Source organism: Trichosurus vulpecula, chromosome 5 (genome assembly GCF_011100635.1).
Source record: "Trichosurus vulpecula isolate mTriVul1 chromosome 5, mTriVul1.pri, whole genome shotgun sequence".
Taxonomy (NCBI): Eukaryota; Metazoa; Chordata; class Mammalia; order Diprotodontia; family Phalangeridae; genus Trichosurus; species Trichosurus vulpecula.
Window position 1 is genome coordinate 272,606,472 of NC_050577.1, and position 21,941 is coordinate 272,628,412.

The following is a 21,941-nucleotide window of genomic DNA, read 5'->3' on the forward strand; positions in this document are numbered from 1 at the left end:
ACATGAAAGGTTCAGAAGGGTTACAAGAAGGGTTCAGAAAAAAAAAAAAGCAAACAAGGTTAAGTGACTTGGCCAGGATCCCACAACTAATAAGTGTCTGAGTTGAGGAGAGAGAAGTGAATGGGCAGAGAAGGGCAGGGGGTGAGGGGGGTGGTGGGGGGTTATTTCTGGCAAAGGGAATGATTGGTGTAAAGGTCAATCTTCTCTCTTATTCACATATTCCTCATTCTACACTTTCTATCTTCCTGATTGCCATTTTTCACTGAAGATGGCATTGTCCTAGATGGGAGACCCTGCTCCCATTTCATGATGCCTTCCAGGTTAAGGGCAGGATTCTGTTCCCCTCCCAAACAGAAAATATGTTCCACAACAGCTGATGTAGGGCGGCCCAGCCCTCTACTCCAGAGAGGCAGCAAAGGGACAGATTGTTCCAAGACAGCTTCCAACACGCCAGCAGGAGTGGAGAAATAATAGGCCAGGGAGAAGAGTTAAAAGCCATCCCCAGGGGCAAAGTTTTCACAAAAGAGAGAGTTTAGGTCCTTAATTGTTAGACATATCCTGGAATCTAGCAAATTCCTGAGTTTACAAGTTTCCTAGACCCTTTCATTAGGGCTTGGCCAAGGGTGTGGCTAAAATGGAATAACCTCCAGGATAGTGGTAGTAGTGATGGGGAGGGGGCTGTAGTCAAAATGGTCTCAAATAGGAAGCATTTTCAAGGGCCCCTAGTCTTGGGTGGCTGAAGGGGTGAGAGGGATTTTCTTAGGACTAGGGGATAGGAAAAGAATTGACACGAGGAGAATATTAAACGACCAAGGGCCAAGGGGATTGTATGTGTGTGTGTGTGTGTGTGTGTGTGTGTGTGTGTGTGTGTGTGTGCGTGTGTGCGTGTTGGAGATAGGGGGAGATACAAGACATACAGCACTAAGGAACATTTTCAAATGTTCTTTCGATCTCTGTGAGTAAAGAGCTAAGGACCAGGAATAAAGGACTAAGAACAGAGTGTTGAAAGAATGCAGAGAAAGAACAACAAAAAACAAACAAAACCAAGTGCTATAAAATGATAATGGCCAAACTTGGCTTCAAAGAGGAGCTATCAGAAGGCCTGTCTCTCCTTTCTTGGTAGAGGCCGGTGATCATGGATGAAGAACACGGCATATAATGTCAGATTCGGTGGCTCTGTTGGTCAGTTTACTGGACTGTCTTTCTTCATCTGTTTTGTGTTCGTTGTTATAAGGGATGGCAAGGAAGAGATATTTTTGAAAACGTATGTTAAAAATGATATCAATAAAACATTTTTAAAAGAATTAGGGGTGTGAGAGATAAACATCCAAAATGGGGAGGATCTGGTTGCATCATAAAGATGAAGGAGTTATGGTTACAAGAACTAGGAACGGCGAAGAAATTTACTGGACATGGCATAGAATAATGTTAAGTGTCAGAAATCCCCAGGTCTGGTCCTGCCTCTGGTAGGTGTGTACATGATTGCCTCAGTGATTATTAGTGGGACATGAAAAATGGACCATAGCCAGACATGCCAAGGAGATGAATTCAACCCAGTGGTCTGTGATCTTCTCTGGCCAAGCCCAGTTTCCAAAGGAAATATAAGCCTGGAGTTCTAGAAAGCAAGATTGAGGAGGATCTCTGTTCCTTTCTTTCACAGTCCCACTTCTCAAATCTCTCTGTGCCCGCTTCCCTGATGGCTCAACGATCTGTCAGCATCAAGTCCACTGGTGGCAGCCGGAGCTTCAGTGCCTCTTCGGCATCATTGCTCCCAGGCTGCCGGACCAGCTTCAGCTCTGTGTCTGTGTCCCAGGGAGGGAAGACTGGGAGCCGTCTTGGGGGTGGCTTTGGGACCAGAAGCCTCCACAACTTCATGGGTGGCAAAAGGATCTCTGTCAGTGGAGCATACCGCTCCAGCAGAGCTGGCTATGGGGGTGCTAGTTGTGGTTTGGGATATGGGGGCATAGGATACAGGGTTGGAGGGTATGGGTTTGGAGGTGGAATGATGGCAGGATCTGGTGGCATCCATGAAGTTACAGTGAATCAGAGCCTACTGGCTCCCCTCAACCTGGAGATTGACCCATCCCTCCAGAAGGTTCGGAAGGAAGAGAAAGAACAGATCAAGACTCTCAACAACAAATTTGCTTCCTTCATAGATAAGGTAAGAACTTGCTTCCCCTGATAGGAAACTCCCTGGTGGTCCATTGGTTGATCTGTAATTTTTATGCTTTTGCTGGGGGTGCAGGTTGGGAAGAGAGAATGAGCAACTATGGCCTCAACCCAAGAAGCTCTATTCCATAGATGTTTTACTCAGCATTCTTCAGTCTTCCAAGCAGTAAAGCAGAGGACAAAGAATGTTTGGACCTCCATATTCATGAACAATGTCATTAGGTTGGCAATATGCTCAGAAACCTCCTTGACCCATAACCAGGTCATTTCTTTCCCAGTGGATGATGACTGAGAATGAGATGACTTTTTAACTGATGGGAACTCAGACCAAATGAAGCTAAAAAAATAGAATGAAATAATTACAAACTTGGTCTAGGGTGAATGTCTGTCTAAGGACAATGGGGCATCTGTCTGGTGATTCAAGAGGGATGTGGAGGATGGAGGTAATCTACGCTTTTAGTCCTTCTTTCATGGAGTAATAGCTGTTTTGAGCCCCAGAACACACTGGTTGGTTCCTTGGGCATTTCCTCTAATTCTGATACATGATCATCTCACCTTCCATACCTTGTCTTTTCCTCAGTCTCCATTTAACACATGGGTTGACTGATCACCTTCTGATTCAAGAAATAGCAGAGACAATGATCTGAATAATTCAGCTCTTCTAAACCTGTGGTGTGGCAGAAACTAAAATTCAGGAAATCTGGGTTCTATTCCTCAGCCTGCCTCTCTAGCCATGTAACCTTGAGGAATTTATTTCACTTACATGACCTCTGAGAATTCTTCCATGTTTAGAAGTCAGTAATTCTATAAAATATTTGTGTCATTTGCCAGGGTCATTGTCTGGGAAAACTATGCCAGGAACACTGCCATAGAAGTGGTTTTGAACTTTTTCATCTTGTGACACTGCTCATCTCATCCTGAAGTTTTCCTTTTGCTTCTACTTTCAGACTTCCATGGTATCTGAGAAGAGGGGGTTAGAACTCTAGTTGGTATGGGGAGAAATCAGGATGTGGTCATGTGATTCTATCATTATTTGATAAAAAATGGACAGTGGGGCATGTCAGATGTCATGGTAATGAAGGAATGTTGATTAGCAGCAAAATATAATAAAGAGATCCTTGGTCGGTAGACCCACATTCCATTTTTTGCTGTCCCTAACTAAATATATGACCTTGGGTGAGTCACTTCTCTGTCTTTGTGCCTCAGTTTACTCATCTATAAAATGAGATGTTCGGAAGAAATGGCTAGGGCCCCTTTATCGTCTAATCATTTGAGTTTAAATGGAGGGAAAGTCCCACGGCCTTGACTACCAAAAATACAATGGAGCTCCAGCCACTTTTGTCTCCTGACCCACTGTCATTCTCACTATGCTTGGTTTGAGAAATGTTCTTTAGAGGTAAGGGTAATTAAAACCTATCTTCTAAACCTCCCAGGACAAGTCCTGAAAGATTGAATGATGCTGGAAGTCATTGCTTACATTGGTTCAAGATATTAGGATCTTGACTAAATCTAAAAAGTCAAATTAGTAGCATAAAATTCTAGAATCTTAGAGCTGGTAGGGACTTAAGAGATTATCACATTATTTGGCAGATGAGGAAACCTAGGAGTGAAGTAGGAGAGTCACTCACTAAAGGATGTCCAGCTAGCTTGAGAAGGAAAACAGGTACTGGAACTCGATTCTCCTAGCTCCACTATGTTTCCACTATATTTCGCCAAAGCTGCAACTAGGAATGTTGGTACCTGGAACAAATTGAGTTTCAGGAAGGCGAATCCCTCAGAGTCTGAGACTGTGCCCCTGAGAGGGTCGTAGTAGAAAGCAAATGGGCCTCTGGGAAAGATAAGTCAATTGAGGATCTTCAATCAGTTCAAGTCTGCATTCTTACACTCCCTTAAAGGGACTGTCTTCCTTCCATTCAGCTCCTGTGGGGTCCCAAATCACTCTGGCTTTTATTGATTGGCCAACAGTAGGTCCCAGGCCAAGCCCCACTTGCTTACTGTTTAGGTCCTGATTGCATGAGAGTGAATGTAAATAACAATTGTTTGTTTTGGCCAGAAACTCTGAGGGTCTTGCCCTCCCAGATTGATTTTCTTTTAACTCGGTAAAGAGGTTATTCTCTGTCTCATTTCTCACTTAGCCTTAATAACTGAATGGATATTACCTCCATCAATCTGAGACCTGTTAAAGACCTTAGTTTAGAAAGGTCAAGGTTTCCCACTGCATTTAGGGCCATCTCCAGTCATCCTGATCTATATCTCACCACTGGACCCAGGTGGCTCTGGAGGAGAAAGTGAGGCTGGTGACTCTGCACAGCCCTCCCTCACTTAAATCCAATTCACTTGCAAGTCATGGTATCACCTTCCTGATGTCATGGTCCTCTTCAAGAACAAAAGACAAACAACAGTAACAATGAGGGTCAACCATCAGAGAACGATGAGATGTGAAGTATAAGTTGTTCCCTCACCACAGCAGGGAGAGAGCCCACATCCTACCGTCCAAGAGTCCAGCAATTGGGGCAATGTTCCAGCTGATTAACCCTGGTTTTAGCTCTATATCTCACTTTCTCATTCCAGCTTCCCTGAATTACAGGGATAACTGATTCCATGCAGATTTGGACAAAGCATATATAATATGAAATTAGATACAATTTGGGGAATAAACTTGGTGTATTCTTCTTTCCTTTCAATTGTCTTCTACTAATTTGGTGAAGTAAGACAAATGTCTTGAGGATTATATAAAAGCCCTGCTTCTCTTGGGTAATCCAAACAGCTTTGATTTATTCCATTGCCACTTCTCACATTTATAACTTCAGCTAAATAAAGGTTTTCCTATTTCATCTCCCAAGTGGACCCTGCCACCAAAAAGTTGTTTGGAGCAGAGAGGAGATCAGCTTCCTGATCTTCAGCATTGCCACTTGGCTGATAACACTAGACAATTTTTTTCTTTGCTCTATCTGCTGAAGGGAGGTTGTTGTTTCTGAATACTTAAGGTTCTCTTCTCTCTGGGGAATACAGGTTCGCTTTCTGGAGCAGCAGAATAAGGTCTTGGAGACCAAATGGAGCATCCTCCAGGACCATAAGACAACCAAAGCCAATATTGAACCCCTGTTTGAAGCCTATATCAACAACCTAAGGAGGCAGCTGGAGGGCCTGGGTGGGGAAAGAGGGAGGCTGGAAATTGAACTGAAGAGCATGCAGGACGTGGTGGAAGACTTCAAAAACAAGTGAGTGTGAAAGGAACACAAGCCCATTCTCATCCATCTCCTTGTCCTGAGCACCTCTTATGCCTAGTATATTCTAGATATTTCAGAGGAGACTCAGAGCTAGAAGATACAACTCCTGCCCTCAGGGATTGCCCAGCCATATGGGAGAGGACAGAGACACTCCAGAAAAATAATACAACAGAGTCAGGAAGCTGGACAGAGCTCTAGACAGACATCATTAGGAAGGAGAAAGGAACTGAAACTGGTTTAAAATAGCATGATTACATTATTCCCATGCATTTGCCCCAACCCTAAATGCCTTATGAAACCATCTTCTTTGCATTGTTAATGTAGCTACTGTTCACAGAATCCAATTTTGGGGAGCATGGAATAAAAGGATGTGAAGCCAAATCCAGAAGATGGGAGTTGCTGCCCTTAGGCAGCTCTCAATTTGATGAAGGAAATGACATATACCTAGAATGCACATGTGCCCAACACACAGAGGCAAAGTTGAAAATAGTGTATCCCAATATATTCATGGCTATAATGAAAAGGAATTATCTTATTTTGTTTTAATTCTCTTTTTTATTAGTAACAATATTTGGAGAAACAGAGAGAGACATAGTGTTGTGTCTGAAGTCAGAAAAGAGCTGGGTTCAACCTACCTTCTATATTGATTAGTTATATTGACCTTGGACAAGTCATTTAATCTCTATGTACCCAGATTCTTTGAATGGTGAAGTAATAATTTTGGAACCATAAAATGCAATATAAATGTTAAAAGCCATTTAAAAAACCATGGCCCATAGCTAATATATGAAATCTATAAAATAGCTAATGCTATTTTTCATTCATCAAATTAATCAAACATTTATTAATTATTTTAGTAACAATATACATTCACATCTATATCACCTAATGGTTACAAAGTGCTTTTAACATATTACTTCATTGGATAGTTGTCTTCAAGTATTTGAAGGTATGTCATATAGAGGAAACATTAGACTTATTATGTTTGGTCCCAGGACAAAGAGGAGGAATTCATTGGTGGAATAACCAAAAAGGTTAATTTAGGCTTGATTTCAGGAGGGAAAAAACAACTCTCTTAACAATCAGATGTCTCCGAAAGCAGAATGAATTTCCTTGAGAGGTAATGGATTCACTCTTTTGGGAGGTCTTCAAGCAGAAGCTGTTACTTGTTTGATAGGTTAAAGTAGGGATTCCTTTTAAGTTTGCGCTTGGATTCAATGATTGCTGAGGGCCCCACTGACTCAAAGAGACAGTTATTCTCTGATCTTGACAACAAGGTGTCCCTATTGTTGCCGATCCCATGAGGTGGATGGGCAAAGGTTAATATTCCCATTTTATAAGTAAATAAAGTGAGGCTGAGACAGACAAAGACAGAGACAGAGATAGAGAGAGATTTGTGCTAAGAAGACACGGAATAATGGGGTGGAGAGAGCCTGGTTCCTTGATGGATCCTACTTATAAATCAGATTAGGAGTGAGGGGAAAGACAGTGTTAAATGCAAAGGTTGAGGAGAGTATTTTGGATCGATGAAGCAGCTGGACAGAGCTGTAGCAGACATCTAGAGGTCCTGAGGGGTTTGGGCAGGGTATGGGAGCAGATGGCCCTGAGGTGGTCAAGAGTAAGAAGGTGGGCAATATAATATTGTGGAAAGATTACTATGGTTAGATTTAAGATCTGGATCCGAATTCCAGTTCTTCCACTCACTGCATGACTTCGGTGATTTCACCCCTTCAGGACCTTAGTTTCCCCATCTATAAAATGAGAGAGGTAGAGTAGATGATCTTGAAGGGCCTTTCCAACTCTACATTCTATGATCTTTGAACATCCTCTGTGTTAACAGATGGTAAGCGAGTCATAGATAGTTCCAAAGAAAGAGTTATCCAAAAGTCATTTCTGTTGAACTTTTGCATAAATTACAGATTTATCTTCCTAATTTTGCTCACTTTAGCCTCATCAGTGTTAGATCTAGAAGGCACTTTTGAAAGTTGTCTCGTCCAACCCACTGGTTTTATGGAGGACACCAAGGAATAGAAAAATGAAGTGACTTGTCCCAAATCCCACAGCTGTCAGAGCCAGAGCCAACAAGAGGCCTTTTCACTTTGCTCTCACTTCCCTCAGGAGACCATGCTTAGGGATTGGAAGTCAAAGCCTAGAGCAGAGTTAAAGGCAGTGGGAAGCTTGTCCAGCATTAAATATTGGCCATTTGATAACTTGAGAAGAAGATCCTCTAATGCCAAAGAATAATTCAGAACTGATGGTCTATTGTTTTGCAGGTTTGGGTTAAATGATGTCCATATTTGTTACTTTCTTCTCTGGGGACTTGTTGGGGGTCCCAGGCCAGAGTGGGGCTGGGGCGTGTGGGGCAGAGAGCAAACAAAGAAGAAATCTTTGGGGCCCATCCTGGCTCTAAATTCCAATGATACTGAATTTAAACTGAAACATGATAGGAGACAAGAGCCATTGGAAGAAAGGTACTGGGAACCTTGAAACTTTAGATTCAGGAGTTTAGAATTAGTGGAGAGGTTTGATGAGGAAATGAATAGAGAATGTGAACCAATAGAGAACCAAAGAAGAAAGTACAGGAAGATGCTTCATTAAGTCCCCAAGTCTGAGAGAGCATCAACTGCTTGCTGAACATACAGTACGAAAAATCAGGCTGGGGGTCAGGATGTATCAGGAGAACTATAAGCCAGACAAGAAGACAGATATCTTAGCTTTCAGCGGGTGTTAGGACCCAGTAAAGTAACTGGAAACTTCTTTCCTCACAATCCAGAATAGTTGACAGGTTTTCTAGTTGTCACTGGGTTAGGAGAAGTGCCTAAAGGCAGAGGGAGAGCCCAGATGATTAATCTTTAGGGTAATGCATTTAATCATCCTTGAGTCAGAATTAGAAGAGGCCTTACAGGTAGGTCAGCTCTTCACTCATTTTACATATGTGGAAATTGAAGTTCAGAGATGTTAAAAGATTTGCCTAAAGTTACATAGGTTGTAAATGACTGAGATTTGAACCTGCATTCATTCTCTCTCTCTCTCTCTCTCTCTCTCTCTCTCTCTCTCTCTCTCTCTCTCTCTCTCTCTCTCTCTCCCTCTCTCCATCCAGCATTCTTTCTGCTGCACAACTCCCCCTCCTTAACTCCACCTTGTGATTTTGGGGAAGTGAATGAACCCATAGGAAGCCTCCACCTTGCCCTGAGAAGAGCCAGTAACTCACAAGATCCTTGTGTAGACCTCAGGGAAGACCCAAGAAAGGGAGAGAACAATAGGTCTCAGCTCCCTTTCTTGTCTCAGGTGGAGGAGGTAGGGGGTGGTCCCTAGACTCAGTCCACAAAGATGTGGTAAAGTGACTGGGAGCCAGGGGACAGGTAATTCCTTCTGTGGGATCTTGGAAGGCTGCCAAGAGACATGCATCTCAGTAAGAAAAACAATATAATTAATCTTTCTGACATCTCCCAGTGAAAGGGAACAGAAAGGGGGATCTCCTACCTCCCTTATGTTGAAGTAAGGAAACTAACCCAGAGACATGACATGTCCTTACAAATGTCTGATGTCACAGAAAATCAGGGTGGAGTGAGAGTTAAAGTCTGGTTTCTCTGGTCCAGAACAATGGGGTTCATTGGCTGTGGTATAATCTTCTCCCCACCCGCTCTGCCTTTTTAAATTATTTTTTTCTTAAAAAGAGGCCTCCTCTGCCTAGTGGCTTAATACCATGGAACTTTACCAAGTTGTTTTGACACAGCCGTGACATACTGCTTACCTGAAAAGCTTCCTTTTCAGATAGTCTGACAATTCTTATATTGTCTCTCCTCAATCTGTTCTCCAGATCAGTTGTTTTTCTACCAAGATATTTCTTTTTTTCTAGCTTTAAATTTTCTTGGTGCCTTATAATGTCATTTGATTTTTCTTCCTCAATTCAAGTTTCCAAGGAGTTATTTTCTTCCTTAAGATTTTGTACTTCTTTTTCTAATTGGTTAATTTACTTTTCATAATTGTCTTGGATTGCTTTTATTTTTTCCTAATTTTTCCTCGATCTCTCTTATTTGATTGTTGAATTTTTAAAAAATTCTTCCAAGAGCTCTTTTTGGGCTTGTGACCATTTGACATTACTCTTTGGGGTAGGAGTGGCTTTTTTTTACGCCTCACTATCTTCCTCTGAATATGAACCCAGATCTTCTTTTATGCCAAAGTAGCTATCTGTGATTAAGTTCTTTTTCCTTTGCTTACTCATTTTTATTTTGTTTTATTTTAGTAGCTTATTAGTATAATCAAATTTTAATCCTGAGTTGTGAGTAATGTTGCTCTAGGCCTCAGGTCCTCCTTAATGTTATTTTCTGAATTCTGTCTGGGGAGTGATAACTTTGTTACATATTTAAAAGGAATAGAAAATTGTACACAATAGATTTACAGTTTCACGTCTAATAATCTTTTTTATTATCACGTCGTGGAAATGCTTAAGAACAAATTAAATAAATATATTTTTTAAAAAGAAAAGCTCCCTTTTCCTTATGCTCAGATTCCCTGATCTAATGCAACTTAACATCTGGTTCATTCCAACAGATATGAAGATGAAATCAACAGACGCACAGCAGCAGAGAATGAGTTTGTGGTGCTCAAGAAGGTGAAGGGGAAGAGAAAGATGCTCTGATATTGACTCTGGTCTGCCCAATGTCATTCCCATAGAGTGGGAAATGCCCAATTAGCTCAGATTTTTCCAAGGTGGAACAAGGGAGGAAACTTTAGATTTGACTCCACAGCTCTGGGGAGGTGTGGAGAAAGGAGAGAGGTTTTTGGCATGATGGGGGAAAGAGAGCACCTGCCCAGGACACAAAGAGAACAACACAAGGGTAGAAGCAGAAGCAAAAGCAGATTGATAGTGCTCTGTACAGCAGTTCTGGGAGGACCAAAATGGGTTGTGAAGAAGCAAAGGCTGGGGGCTTAGTCTCAAAGAGGAGATTGTGGGCCAGCATTGTGAAGAAGAGGAAGGAGGCCATCGAATGAAAAGACTAGCCTATGGAAAGGTCTCAGAGGCCAGAGAGGTCAAGGTAGTTTTCTTATACTGCAATCATATGAAGAGGACTTACTTGGAGCAGAGGTTCTTAACCTTTTCTTATGCCATGGACCCTTTTGACAGTCTGGTGAAGGCTGCATACTCCTTCTCAGAATCATGCATTTAAATAATTGAAGGAAACTGTAAATTTCAATTAGAGGTTAGTGAAAACAAAGATGTATTTTTTCCCTTCTAAGTTCATGGATACCCTGACCCCAAGCTAAGAAGCTCTTGACCTAGAGAGAGCACCACAGCTGGTAAATGTCCAGTAAGCTCAAATCTTTTTGAGGTGGAACAAAGAAGAGAATTCTAGATCTTACATATCCCCTCAGGGACCCCTAAATGATATCATGCAAATGATCACCAAGCCTCACCCCCAGAATTCTCACCCCTAAGCTACACCCCATTGCCTGGCATTTGAGAACTTACTCACCCAGCTAAGTAGAAGTAGTTCAACCAGACTTGTGGGCCTGAGGGGGAAATTAAAATCTGGGAAGGACAAGAATTAGAATAATTGTTTCCAATTTTGCATTTCAGGATGTAGATGCAGCTTACATGAACAAGGTGGAGCTGGAAGCCAAGGTTGATGCCCTGACCGATGAAATCAACTTTCTGAGGGCTTTCTATGAGGCGGTAAGGAGGGCCTTAGTCCTTCCACTCCATCTCTCTCCCCTTTTCATTTCACTCTCATCTATCTCTTGGAACTACTTGCTGGTTTGACTCATGGGATATGGAAAGAGCCACCTCCTCTCCTTCCCCTTTGGGCCCACCATATCCTGTATTCACAGATTCGTTCTTCTTCTCAGGGAAGGTCTTTTTAAAAGTTAGAGAGGAAAGTGGTTCATGGCTGCTGGTCATTCTCCTAAGTTTACAATCCTGCTTTCAAAATGGAGGACATTGCAAGGTCTGGGGAAGCCAACCTGTGCCCTCTCATATGGTGATTTCATTCCCTCTGCCATCCATGGCTGTGATTTAACAAGTTGGGAGTGGGCAACCACAGTTATTCATTGGCATCAATCTATAGTGAAGAAGGAAGGTACCAAGGGAAAGGAGGGGGGCATGAGAGATTGAGGCTGAGGAATCTGGAAAATTACCAGGACCAAGGCTATCCTTTCCTCTTCTCCCAACCTATAATATTTTGTGTTCCTTTAGTCTCCTTATAGGCATAGACAAGCCTGAGGAGATGAGGGATGGATGTGTACCACTGAGAAGATTACTTCTTTTGAATTTAAATTTTAACTAATAAGTTCTCTATCTATGTGTATATGTATATGCATATGTATATATATATATATATATATATATATATATATATATATATTCTTCTCCACCTCTTTCCCAGAAAGCCATCCCCTACAACAAAAATTTAAAACAGGAATAAAAAAGTTTAGAAAAACTAGCCTATGTAAAATTGTATGCAGTATTCCACACCTCTAGCTCCTCACTTGACCAATGAAGGGAGGGAGGTACATCCTTACATCTCTTCTTTGGGTCCAAGCTTGACTGTTATCATTTTACATCATTCAATTTCCAGTTGTTATTTTCATTGTTTTTGTGAGAGCAGAGAGATTTCTAGATGATGTCGCCTAATTCGTTTAAACCCACCAAAGATAGTGTTCCCTGAATCTGTAGGGCAATCCAAGTACATCAACCAGAAAATACTTACTAATCCCTGCTTCTGGATATAAGCAACGTACTTGTTGCTTCGTTGTGCCTGTAACGGATTTAGGGCCAGTGATTAATTAACAAATCAACTACTCAAAGAAATTCCGGTGGTATAGTTAGTAATAACATCCATTTACATAGAATTTGGGGCTGCAAAATACTTTTCTACGTCATCTCATTTGTCAAGACCTCTTAAGTTGGGTAGTGTAAGAATTACTGCAGATAACGAGATTCAGAGTGGTTAAGTGGTTAAGTGACTTGCCTAAAGAGGTGTAGCAAGTAAATGATACTTAAGGGGAACACAAATGGAGGTTCCTGTTAGTCCAATATTCTTTCTACTACTTTGTGCTATGGCTCAAGGAAAGAAGATAAAAGTGTGACTTCCAGTAGAAATTGGCTAGGCTATCTTTGCATCATAGAATAGTGTTAGCAGTTGATGATTTCATTGCCTTACTCTGCTCAGTGATTTTTCTGCTTTCTGTTGCCTCTAACTGTGAATAAAGCCAAGGTCTGTCAAGTCGGTTAAGCTCACCTATCAGAAAAGACCAAATTAAAATGTTTAATTTCCTATCCTAAGACACATATGAGGCAGATGGTCACCAAAATTGGAGAAAGAGGAGGTTCTACTTAGGCTGGTGTTTTGCATCTGAGTGAGAAGTGACTTTCCCTACCCCTGAACCACTCTTGTTTGAGCCTCTTTTGTAGCACGTATCGTATTCCCACCTTATGGTCAAGTTGCTTATGTGCTTCCTATTTCACTTGCTAAATGGTATAAGAGTTTTGCAATTTGCTCAATAAATGTTTTTTTTTTAATAAATCAATGACTACACTTGTGAGAATACACCTTACATGTTAGGACAGAAATGCATTTCAAAAACAAATAGGAATTTCTTTTAGAAAACCCATTTAAGATTATGCACACTATTGCCCTCTCTCATTAACATTGATAAAAGAATCAGTTATCATTCTATTCATGTAGGATCATTGATTTAAGTTGAACAGGACATTTATAGGCTATCTAATCCAATCCCTTCATTTTATAGAAAAGAAAAATGTATCACAAGGTGACTTGTCCAGGGTCACACTCTAAGTGGCAGAATCAGAGTTTAAATCCTAGGCCCTCTGATTCCTTTCAACTAAAGAGGCAGCTCTCAGATACAATAACTTGAAGGTGCCCATTCGATGGTAGATGCTATTCTAGAAGCTAAAACACAGTCCTGCAGTCTCTCAATCTCTAAAGGAGTTTGAGAAAATCTCTGTCTGTCTCTCTGTCTTGTTCTCTTTTTCTCTTTTTCCACCTCCATCTTTCTCTCTCTCCTCTCTTTCCCCTTCTTTGTCTCTGTGTCTATCTCTGCCTGACTCTTACACACACACACACACACACACACAAACACACACACACACACTCCTCCATTCCCATATTTCTATATTTGGGTCCAATCACAGGAGCTGGCTCAGCTTCAGGCTCAGATCTCAGAAACATCAGTGGTCCTTTCTATGGATAACAACCGCAACCTAGACCTGGACAGCATCATTGCTGAGGTCAAAGCTCAATATGAGGACATCGCCAACCGAAGTCGGGCCGAAGCAGAGTCCTGGTATCAGTCCAAGGTGAGGAGTTAAAGAAGAAATAGGTTGGAGCCAGAAACAGCCACTGTCCAACTCATTCCTTGGTTTTAAATATCCTTTTTGGATAGTAGAATCTACTTCTGGGAAATTGGGAGAGATAGCAGGGATGCAAAAAGGAGGCAGTCACTCCTTTGGGGGATCTCTCAGTCTGTTAAAGGAGATGGGACACACACTGAAGACATGGAGACAGACAAGGTCAAGGGGATGAGAAATTACTCAACTAATCTCTAGATGTCAACAGTGGTGGATGGAAAGAGGAGGAACAAGTGAAGGAGTTAGGCTTTCCAAAAAGAAAAAGAATATGGAGCAAGATTTTAATGTATAAGGGACACAGGTCTAAATGGAAAAGACAAATATGCAGGCTACATGGAAAAGAGAATATCATGGGTAAATTTTTTATATGGTAGGACAAGGACCAGATTTGACCAACTGGAGCAGAAATTCTAAATCAGGGAGTCTTAGGAGATTATCAGGGCAGGTGTGAAGGGATGCCATAAAGACCAGGGAGATGACTTTGAATCTGCTATCATAAACAATAGGGAACAGCTATGTGGCCTTGAGCCTGGAAGGGATGGGGATCAAGATGGTACTTAGAGAAGATGGTAGAACCATAACTCTGGAGTGAAAGATTGGTCATTAGGAAACAAATGAGGATGTTACCATGGCAAGCTAGATGTGTGGTAAGGATGGTCAAAATTAGAATAGTGGTTGTAGAAATGGACAAAATGGAGGAGGGCTAAGAAATAGTACAGTAGTGCTGCAGGATACGGTAATGGTTTGGGTGAAGGAAATATAAATGAACCAGTCACCAATATGACAAGTCACAGACTTTGGGGGTGCCAGAAAACCTTAGGATTCTCATTTCTCTTCTCAGTTATTCCTTCAACGCTACCAATATTTGTGTTTGCTTTTTTTTTTCACAGTATGAGGAACTGCAGCTTTCTGCAGGTAGACATGGAGATGACCTCCGTACCACCAGAATGGAGATCTCTGAATTGAATCGGATGATCCAGAGGCTGCGTTCTGAGATTGACAGTTTGAAGAAGCAGGTATGGTGAGGCTCACAGGAGTCGCCTTAGACATTATCCTGACTTCTAAAATACCTGTACCTAACTAAATGAGGACTTAAAAACTTCTCAGAAATAAGATCCCACAATTTCAATCCCATAATTTCCCTCCACATCCTGAGATATTAAGACATTTTTCCTAAGAGTAAATAAGTAGGTGGCACAATGGATGGAATGCTGGACTTGTGGTCAGGAAGAACTGAATTCAAGTCTGCCTCAGACACTCACATGTTTTGTGACCCTGGGCAAATCACTTAACTGCTCAGTGCCTCAGTTTCCCCATAGGAATAATAATGCCTTCCAGGGTTGTTGTGAGTAAATAAAATAATGTACTTAAAACACTTTGCCTTCCACAAGGTCAATACCTAAATATTCAGGTTGATGCTGTCACTCTGACTCCCAAAGGTTCTCAGGATTGGAGAAGCCATGACTTTTCAATGTCAGAAAGTTCTTCCTGAGGTCCAACCTTAATTATCTTGTTGTAATTTTATTTTATATCACCATATCGTATAATTATAGAACCAGAGGGGATTTTAAAGATGATTTTATCTAGCCCATTAGTTTTACAGATCTAGAAACAGACTTAGAAAACAAAAACATCTGTAAGACCACATGGCTAATCCTTAATAATCTGTGAAGTTAGGCATTTTTAAAAATCATGTCATCTTCTCCAGTGTGCCACTCTTCAAGCTGCCATAGCAGATGCTGAGCAGCGTGGGGAGCTGGCCCTTAAGGATGCCCGGGCCAAGCTGGCTGAGCTGGAGGATGCCCTGCAGAAGGCCAAGCAGGACATGGCCCGCCAGCTGCGCGAGTACCAGGAGCTGATGAATGTCAAGCTGTCCCTGGATATCGAGATTGCCACCTACAGGAAGCTGCTGGAGGGAGAGGAGTGCAGGTGGGTAATCAACTTTTCCCTATCCGAAATCTAAACAGAGGCATCATCATAGTGTGATAATTCCACAATAAGGCTAGAGAGCCCCCCAAAACATTAAGCAATTTATTTGAATTTCCAGAACTAAATCAATCAATAAACATGATGTGTCAGGCACTGAGCTAAGCTCAGTGGTTCCTTAAAATAAGTGAGCTAAGGGGTACAAAAAGAGGCAAAAGACAGTCCTTGCCCTCAAGGAGCTTACAATCTAATAGGGAAGACAAAATGCAAATATATACAAAGCAAGTTATATACAGGATAAATAGGAAATAATTGACAGAAGGAAGACATTAGAATTAAGGTAGGTTGAGGAAGGCTTCCTGTAGAAAGTGGGATTTTAGTTAGGAAGCTAGTGAAATCAGTAGTCAGAGAAGAGGAAAGAGAGTGTTCTAGGCATGTAGGACAGCCAGAGAAAATGCCTAGAGATGAGAGATGAAGTGTCTTGGACAAAGCCGTTGCTGCTCCTTCCCTATCCCTAAAAAAGTATCCACCATTCCCTGGGGAAGTGCCCCTCTTCGAAATGATTTAATCTAGCTCACTTGTTTTACAAATCCAGAAACTGAGACCTGGAGAACAAAAACATTTGCAAGACCATATGGCTAATCAGAGGAGGAGCTTATCCTTAATAATCTTCTGTGAAGTTAGACATTTTTTTTAAAATCATGTCATCTTTGCCTGGCTGCCAAACCCTCAGGCTCATTTTGATCACAGGGCCCTAAAACCATATTAAAAAAGACTGTTGCTCATGATCATTCATGGCATTCCAGGGATGGTTGCTTAGCTCTTGGACATTTTTACACCAGCCCTCAAGATTACCCTTTGTTACATGTTCAAGGGAATCCACACTGTGTCCCCAGCTCCCTCTTTGAAGCAGTGCCTACCTTTGGAGGGTGATCTATGTCATTATTCTAGCTATCCATTCAGAGAAGGACCTATACCACCTGGAGTTACCTCGCAACTTGTAACTCTCACTGCCTATGCCATTAAGGGCCATTTCCTTTTCTCAGTCTGTCTCTGTCTCTCTCTAGCTTTTGCTTTCATTCTTGTTCCCTCTCATTCTTGCTGTTCTCTTATTTCTCTCTGTCCCTCCCTCCTTATTTTTCCCTGCCCTCTCTCTCTACTTCTTCAGTTCCTCTATTTTCCCCTCCTTACCATCTTTCTTTTTATGTGAGAGAATCTATAAGCTTCAGCGTACTTCTCTCTGTAGCTTCTTCTCACATTCATGTGAAAGAAAAAAAAAGATAACAAAGTCACTCAATTTCTCAATTAAATAAATGTCTCTCTTCTTCTCCCTATAGACTCACTGGCGAGGGTGTTGGACCTGTGAATATATGTGAGTAATAACTCGAAGACACTATTGACCAATGGGTGATATGGGAAGGGGAACATAGCCTGTGTAGTCTCTGATGGGCTGGAGAAGGCTTTTTGTCAACAGGTGTCAGCACAGGTGAGATGGGCATTCCTCTGAAAAAAATCCCTCTAAAAAAGATCCCACGTCTGTGGGTGCTTCTTTCCAATCAGACAAAGTAATGTTGAAGATTCTAAGCCAGTGAAAAAATGGACTTTGGAGAGGGGTTGGGGAAAAGGAATTGCTCCAGGGCTGACATTCCATACTACTAATGGGGTTATGGAGAGTTGGACGTGACTGAATACCAACAAGAGATGAGTTGGAAATGGGATAAAGTGAGCTCTCTTCTCCTTTTGGGAAAATCTACCAAAGGGCTCAAGTACAAGTCCCAATACCTAATTAGGTTATCCTTGCAATAGTGAATTCACCCCCAAATTGGTGAATTTTTGGCAGATTAATAGATGGAGATCAATCTGAAGGCATGTGTTTCCTTATAATAAGTGTGACTAGAGCCTGGATGATCAATCCTTCATTCCAGCTCTGTCTGAAACCCTGAGTCCAAATCAGTAAGATAAAATTCAATAAGAATTCGATAGTTCAAAATTCAATAAGAATGAGTCCTGTATTTAGAATTGCACCAGTGTAGGATGGGAAACAGATACATGGCTTTGTGGCCTCACATGTGAAAATGATGGTGGCTTGGGATGACCAACAATGACCAAATATGAGCCAAAAATGTGATTTATTGTTGTTGTTTGTTTTTTAGTCATTTCAGTTGTGTCTGACTCTTCATTGACCCCGTTTGGTGTTTTCTTGGCAAAGATACTGGAGTGGTTTGCCATTTCCTTCTCCAGCTCATCTTGCAGATGAGGAAACTGAGGGAAACAGGGTAAAGTGACTTGTCAAGGGTCACCCAGGTAGTAAGTATCTGAGGCAAGATTTGAACCAAGGAAGATGAATCTTTCAGACTCCAGACCCAGTACTCTAACCACTGCACTACCTGTCTACCCAAAAGTGTGATGCAGTTGATAAGGACAAAACAAAGGGAAAAATTCCAGAAGCCAATGTAATCTTAGGTTATGTTATAATAATACTAAGAGATGATAATATAGCACTTTAAAGTTCATTAAATACTTTACACACATCATCCAATGTGAGTATCACAGTAACCCTGTGAGATAAGAACTATATGGTGTTACTATCCTTTTTATACTCTAAAGCCCAGAGAGGTTGGATGTCTTGTCAGTGTCACAGAGCTAGCGAGGGTCAGAATTGGAGTTCTAGCTTAGGTGTCACTTATTGTGATTTGGGCTTTTCCTGGATCAGACCACGTCTGATGTAGTGTAGATGTTTAGACCATATGGTGTAGACCATGTCTACACTATTCTGTAAATATATCATATTCAGTTCTGGCCATCATGCTTTTTTAGAGGGGTGGTGGCAAAGTCAGTTAGTGAGGAGTATGGAAATCATGTTGCTTTGAGGAATGGTTGAAAGAACATTGGGCGTGTTGCCTCAAGAAGACAAGCCTTGGAGAAAGACCCAAGCTCTTTTTTAAAGGATTTTTCACATTGAATGGGGAGAAGATGCATCCTGGTTTGTTTCAGAAGGTAGAACTATGACCTAAGCACAGAAGTTCACCTCAATAGAATAAAGAAACATCTAATAATTAGATCTGTTCAGAGGGGTAGCATGATGTAGTATATTAAAATCCAACCTTGGAGTCAGGAAGACGTGGGTTCAAATCTAATTTCAGATACAAGCTGTGTGACCTTGGGCAAGTCACTTAGCTTCTGTCTGCTTCTGTTTTCTCATCTGTAAAATGGAGGTATTACTATCACCTACCTTCAAGGGCATCAAATAAGGCAATGTGTATAAAGCACTTTGCAAAGCTTATATATATATACACATAAAAATATATATGTATATATATGTATATGTATACATATATATATATATGTATACATATACACACATACATATATACATACACACACACACATATATATATACACACATATACACATATACACACACACATATATGTATATACAGTGTGTCCATAAAGTCCGTGTGCAATTTAAAATAGTTGTAACTATTTTAAAATAGTTGTAAAAAAGTTATAAAAATATTGTAAAAAGAATCTGTAAAAAGCAAAAGAAAGAAGAAACACTTAATTTTTTTTATTGTTCTTGTTAATTTTCAACATGCCCACCATCATTACTAATACAAAGGATAATGCAATTCTGTAGTTCGTGGAAAACATTTTCAAGCTGATTTTCAGTAATGCCACAATCACATCAGTTATCCTAACTTGCAAGTCTTTTTTAGATTGAGGTTTGGTTGAATAAACATTAGTTTTCACATGTTCCCATAAAAAGAAATCCAATGGAATCAAATCTGGCGAACGTGGAGGCCAAGAAAATGGTAGATTTTGGACAGCAGTAGATTTTAGTTCGGCCAACCAAAGAGCACAGTTTACTTTCTCTTCTAGGGAAGCCATGGGTCAACAGTAATCCTGAAAAATAAGTCATTTCTAAGCTGAATTTCTAAAAATAAAAATAAAATAAACATAAAATTTCTAAAGACAAAAATAAACTAGATACAGCAAGCTTTCTGATCCTTGTTACAGATTCTTTCTATCACATATAGTTACAAAATTACAATTACTTTAAATTGCACACGGACTTTATATCCTATATGTGTGTGTATATATATATATATGTACCATATATATACACATGTATATGTATATATATACACACATGTGTATGTCTGTATATATAATATGAAATATATGAAAAGCTTAAATGTAGATATGTCATTCTTGTTTTTATTGTTAGTATGGTTAACTATCTCAAGCTTTGGAATGGGATAATAGTATTACCCTGCCGACCCCATGAGGCAATTGTATAGAATGAGATGCTAAATGTGAAACCATGTTGATAATTGTAAATCACTGTACAAAGGTCAGGCATCAGCATCATCTGGCTGTACCCATTTCTTCTCAATGCCTCTGTGTCTCTCAGCGAAACAGAAAACTTGAATAGTCTATTGAGACACTTAGGAGAGAGGTACCAGGGAAAAGGATTTGGGATGTGGAGAGAAAAAGCAATGACTAGGCATGAGATGTGAATCCATATGCAAATGAGAGGCTTTTTCTTGTCTTTTTCTCCCTGCAGCTGTGGTCACTTCTAGTGGGGGCACTGGATATGGTGGAAACAGTGGCATCTGTGTGGGCGGAGGTGGCCTCAGCAGCAGCCTCTGCTATGGAAGTGGTGTTGGAGGCTTCAGCTCCACCAGTGGCCGCAGCATGGGGAGCAGCAGCTCCAGCATGCGCATCATCTCCAAGACATCATCCACTAAGAAAAGCTATCGGAGCTAAAACTTCTCTACTTCACTGCCCGCCCTTCCCCAACCCAGCTTCCCAACCCTAAGGCCTGATACTCCGCTAAAGACCCAGAAAGAAATTTCTTTTGTACAGTCAGACATGGTAACAGGGGGCTCATAGGTCTTCCAAGGCCGTCTTGTCCATCCTTTTGCTTCCAGGCAGGCCCTCACCAAGACCATTCCTCAGATGACAAACGGTATTTGTTTTCAAAGTCCTCCAGGGTCCAAAAATGCCTCCCTTAGGGTCTACTAACCCTCGGGGCTAAGAAGTCCTTCTTTATATCTAGCCTGAAGCTGTCATGTTGTGTTTCCTTAAGTCATTTCTCCTTTTTATTGGGGGGGTGGTGTTAGAAACTGACCCTGGTTTATCCATTTCTGGGTCTTAGCAAGAATTGATATCCCTTGGATTAGGAATTTCATATTATTTGACTTTCATTGCAAAGTAAGCAAAATTCCAGGACATTCTCTCAGAGCAGAAATAAAAAACAAAAGGAAAAACAGATGGCAGGGTGCCTTATAGCCAAATTCATCACCACACCTTGCCTCCTTTGCCCCAAGTCCATCACCGTCAGTGTACATTGGCCCAAATTACAACGGTTCCCCAGGCTCCTCTCTTCCACCAGTATTCCACCTCCAAAATCAGGATTTGGGAATATAGTCAGTTTTCAATTATCCACACTAATAAGCAGGTAATAGGACAATCTGCCTGAATGTCTGGAAGGCAGTAAATGATATTTCAAGGCAGATTCTATATTCCACTTTTGTTTATCCTTAAACTAATATTATAAATGATTTACCTTATGAAAGATTAATTTATGGGGATCAAATACTTCCAGGGACTGCTAGGCTGGTATGAAACATTTGACAATATATAAATGGAGAATCAAATTGTCATATATTAGGGATCTTCCTGTTTACATCATCACCACCACCACCTCACCTCTCTTTACAGTCTGATCCTCCAGTAATAGGGTTTGGGGCTAGTGGTTTCTGTTCCTTGGAAAGTTTTCTTTCCCTCCTTAAATTCTTTCTTTCTCTCTCTCTCTCTCTCTCTCTCTCTCTCTCTCTCTCTCTCTCTCTTTCTGTTTCTGTCTGGCTGTCTTCCTCTCTGTGTCTGTCTGTTGGTCTTTCTGTCTTTCTCTTTCTTATGTTTTCTTCCCATTCTTTCTCTAACTCAACTTCTATCCTTTCTCTCCCTTCTTCTCTACTTTTGTCTACCTCCTTCCATCCTCCTTCTCACTCTGCTTGAAGGTTCAAATTCTATTTCCCTCTGTGTCCTATTTGTCTCTTTCTCTCCAGTTTGTTCCTGGATGACAGATCTTTTGTTTATTTAATTCTTTTGTTGGTATCACAACTATCTCTATTGACTTGGACTTCAAGATGCAACCTGCAACCCAATATTGGCCAGACTAGAAGGACTTTGAAACAAATACAGCAACTTACTCATCCCACAAGTAAGGTGTGGTCC

The 21,941-nt window shown here is 41.0% G+C and overlaps 1 protein-coding gene across 1 annotated transcript; it reads left to right on the forward strand.

Moving 5' to 3' along the window:
- Positions 1-1,669: 1,669 nt before the first annotated feature.
- Positions 1,670-20,468, forward strand: LOC118850251 (keratin, type II cytoskeletal cochleal-like). The gene is made up of 9 exons (XM_036759511.1): positions 1,670-2,161; positions 5,182-5,390; positions 9,954-10,014; positions 10,981-11,076; positions 13,555-13,719; positions 14,661-14,786; positions 15,479-15,699; positions 17,034-17,068; positions 20,266-20,468. Exons 1-9 carry the CDS (start codon positions 1,697-1,699, stop codon positions 20,466-20,468), a joined length of 1,581 nt encoding a protein of 526 aa, XP_036615406.1. The 5' UTR covers positions 1,670-1,696.
- The last annotated feature ends 1,473 nt before the right edge of the window (positions 20,469-21,941 follow it).

Excerpts from the sequence above, each read along its gene's own strand:
- LOC118850251 (XM_036759511.1), top strand. The coding sequence starts at position 1,697 with ATGGCTCAACGATCTGTCAGCATCAAGTCCACTGGTGGCAGCCGGAGC. Across the intron at positions 5,391-9,953 it reads GTGGAAGACTTCAAAAACAA|ATATGAAGATGAAATCAACA; the intron begins GTGAGTGTGAAA and ends TCATTCCAACAG. Across the intron at positions 13,720-14,660 it reads AGTCCTGGTATCAGTCCAAG|TATGAGGAACTGCAGCTTTC; the intron begins GTGAGGAGTTAA and ends TTTTTTTCACAG.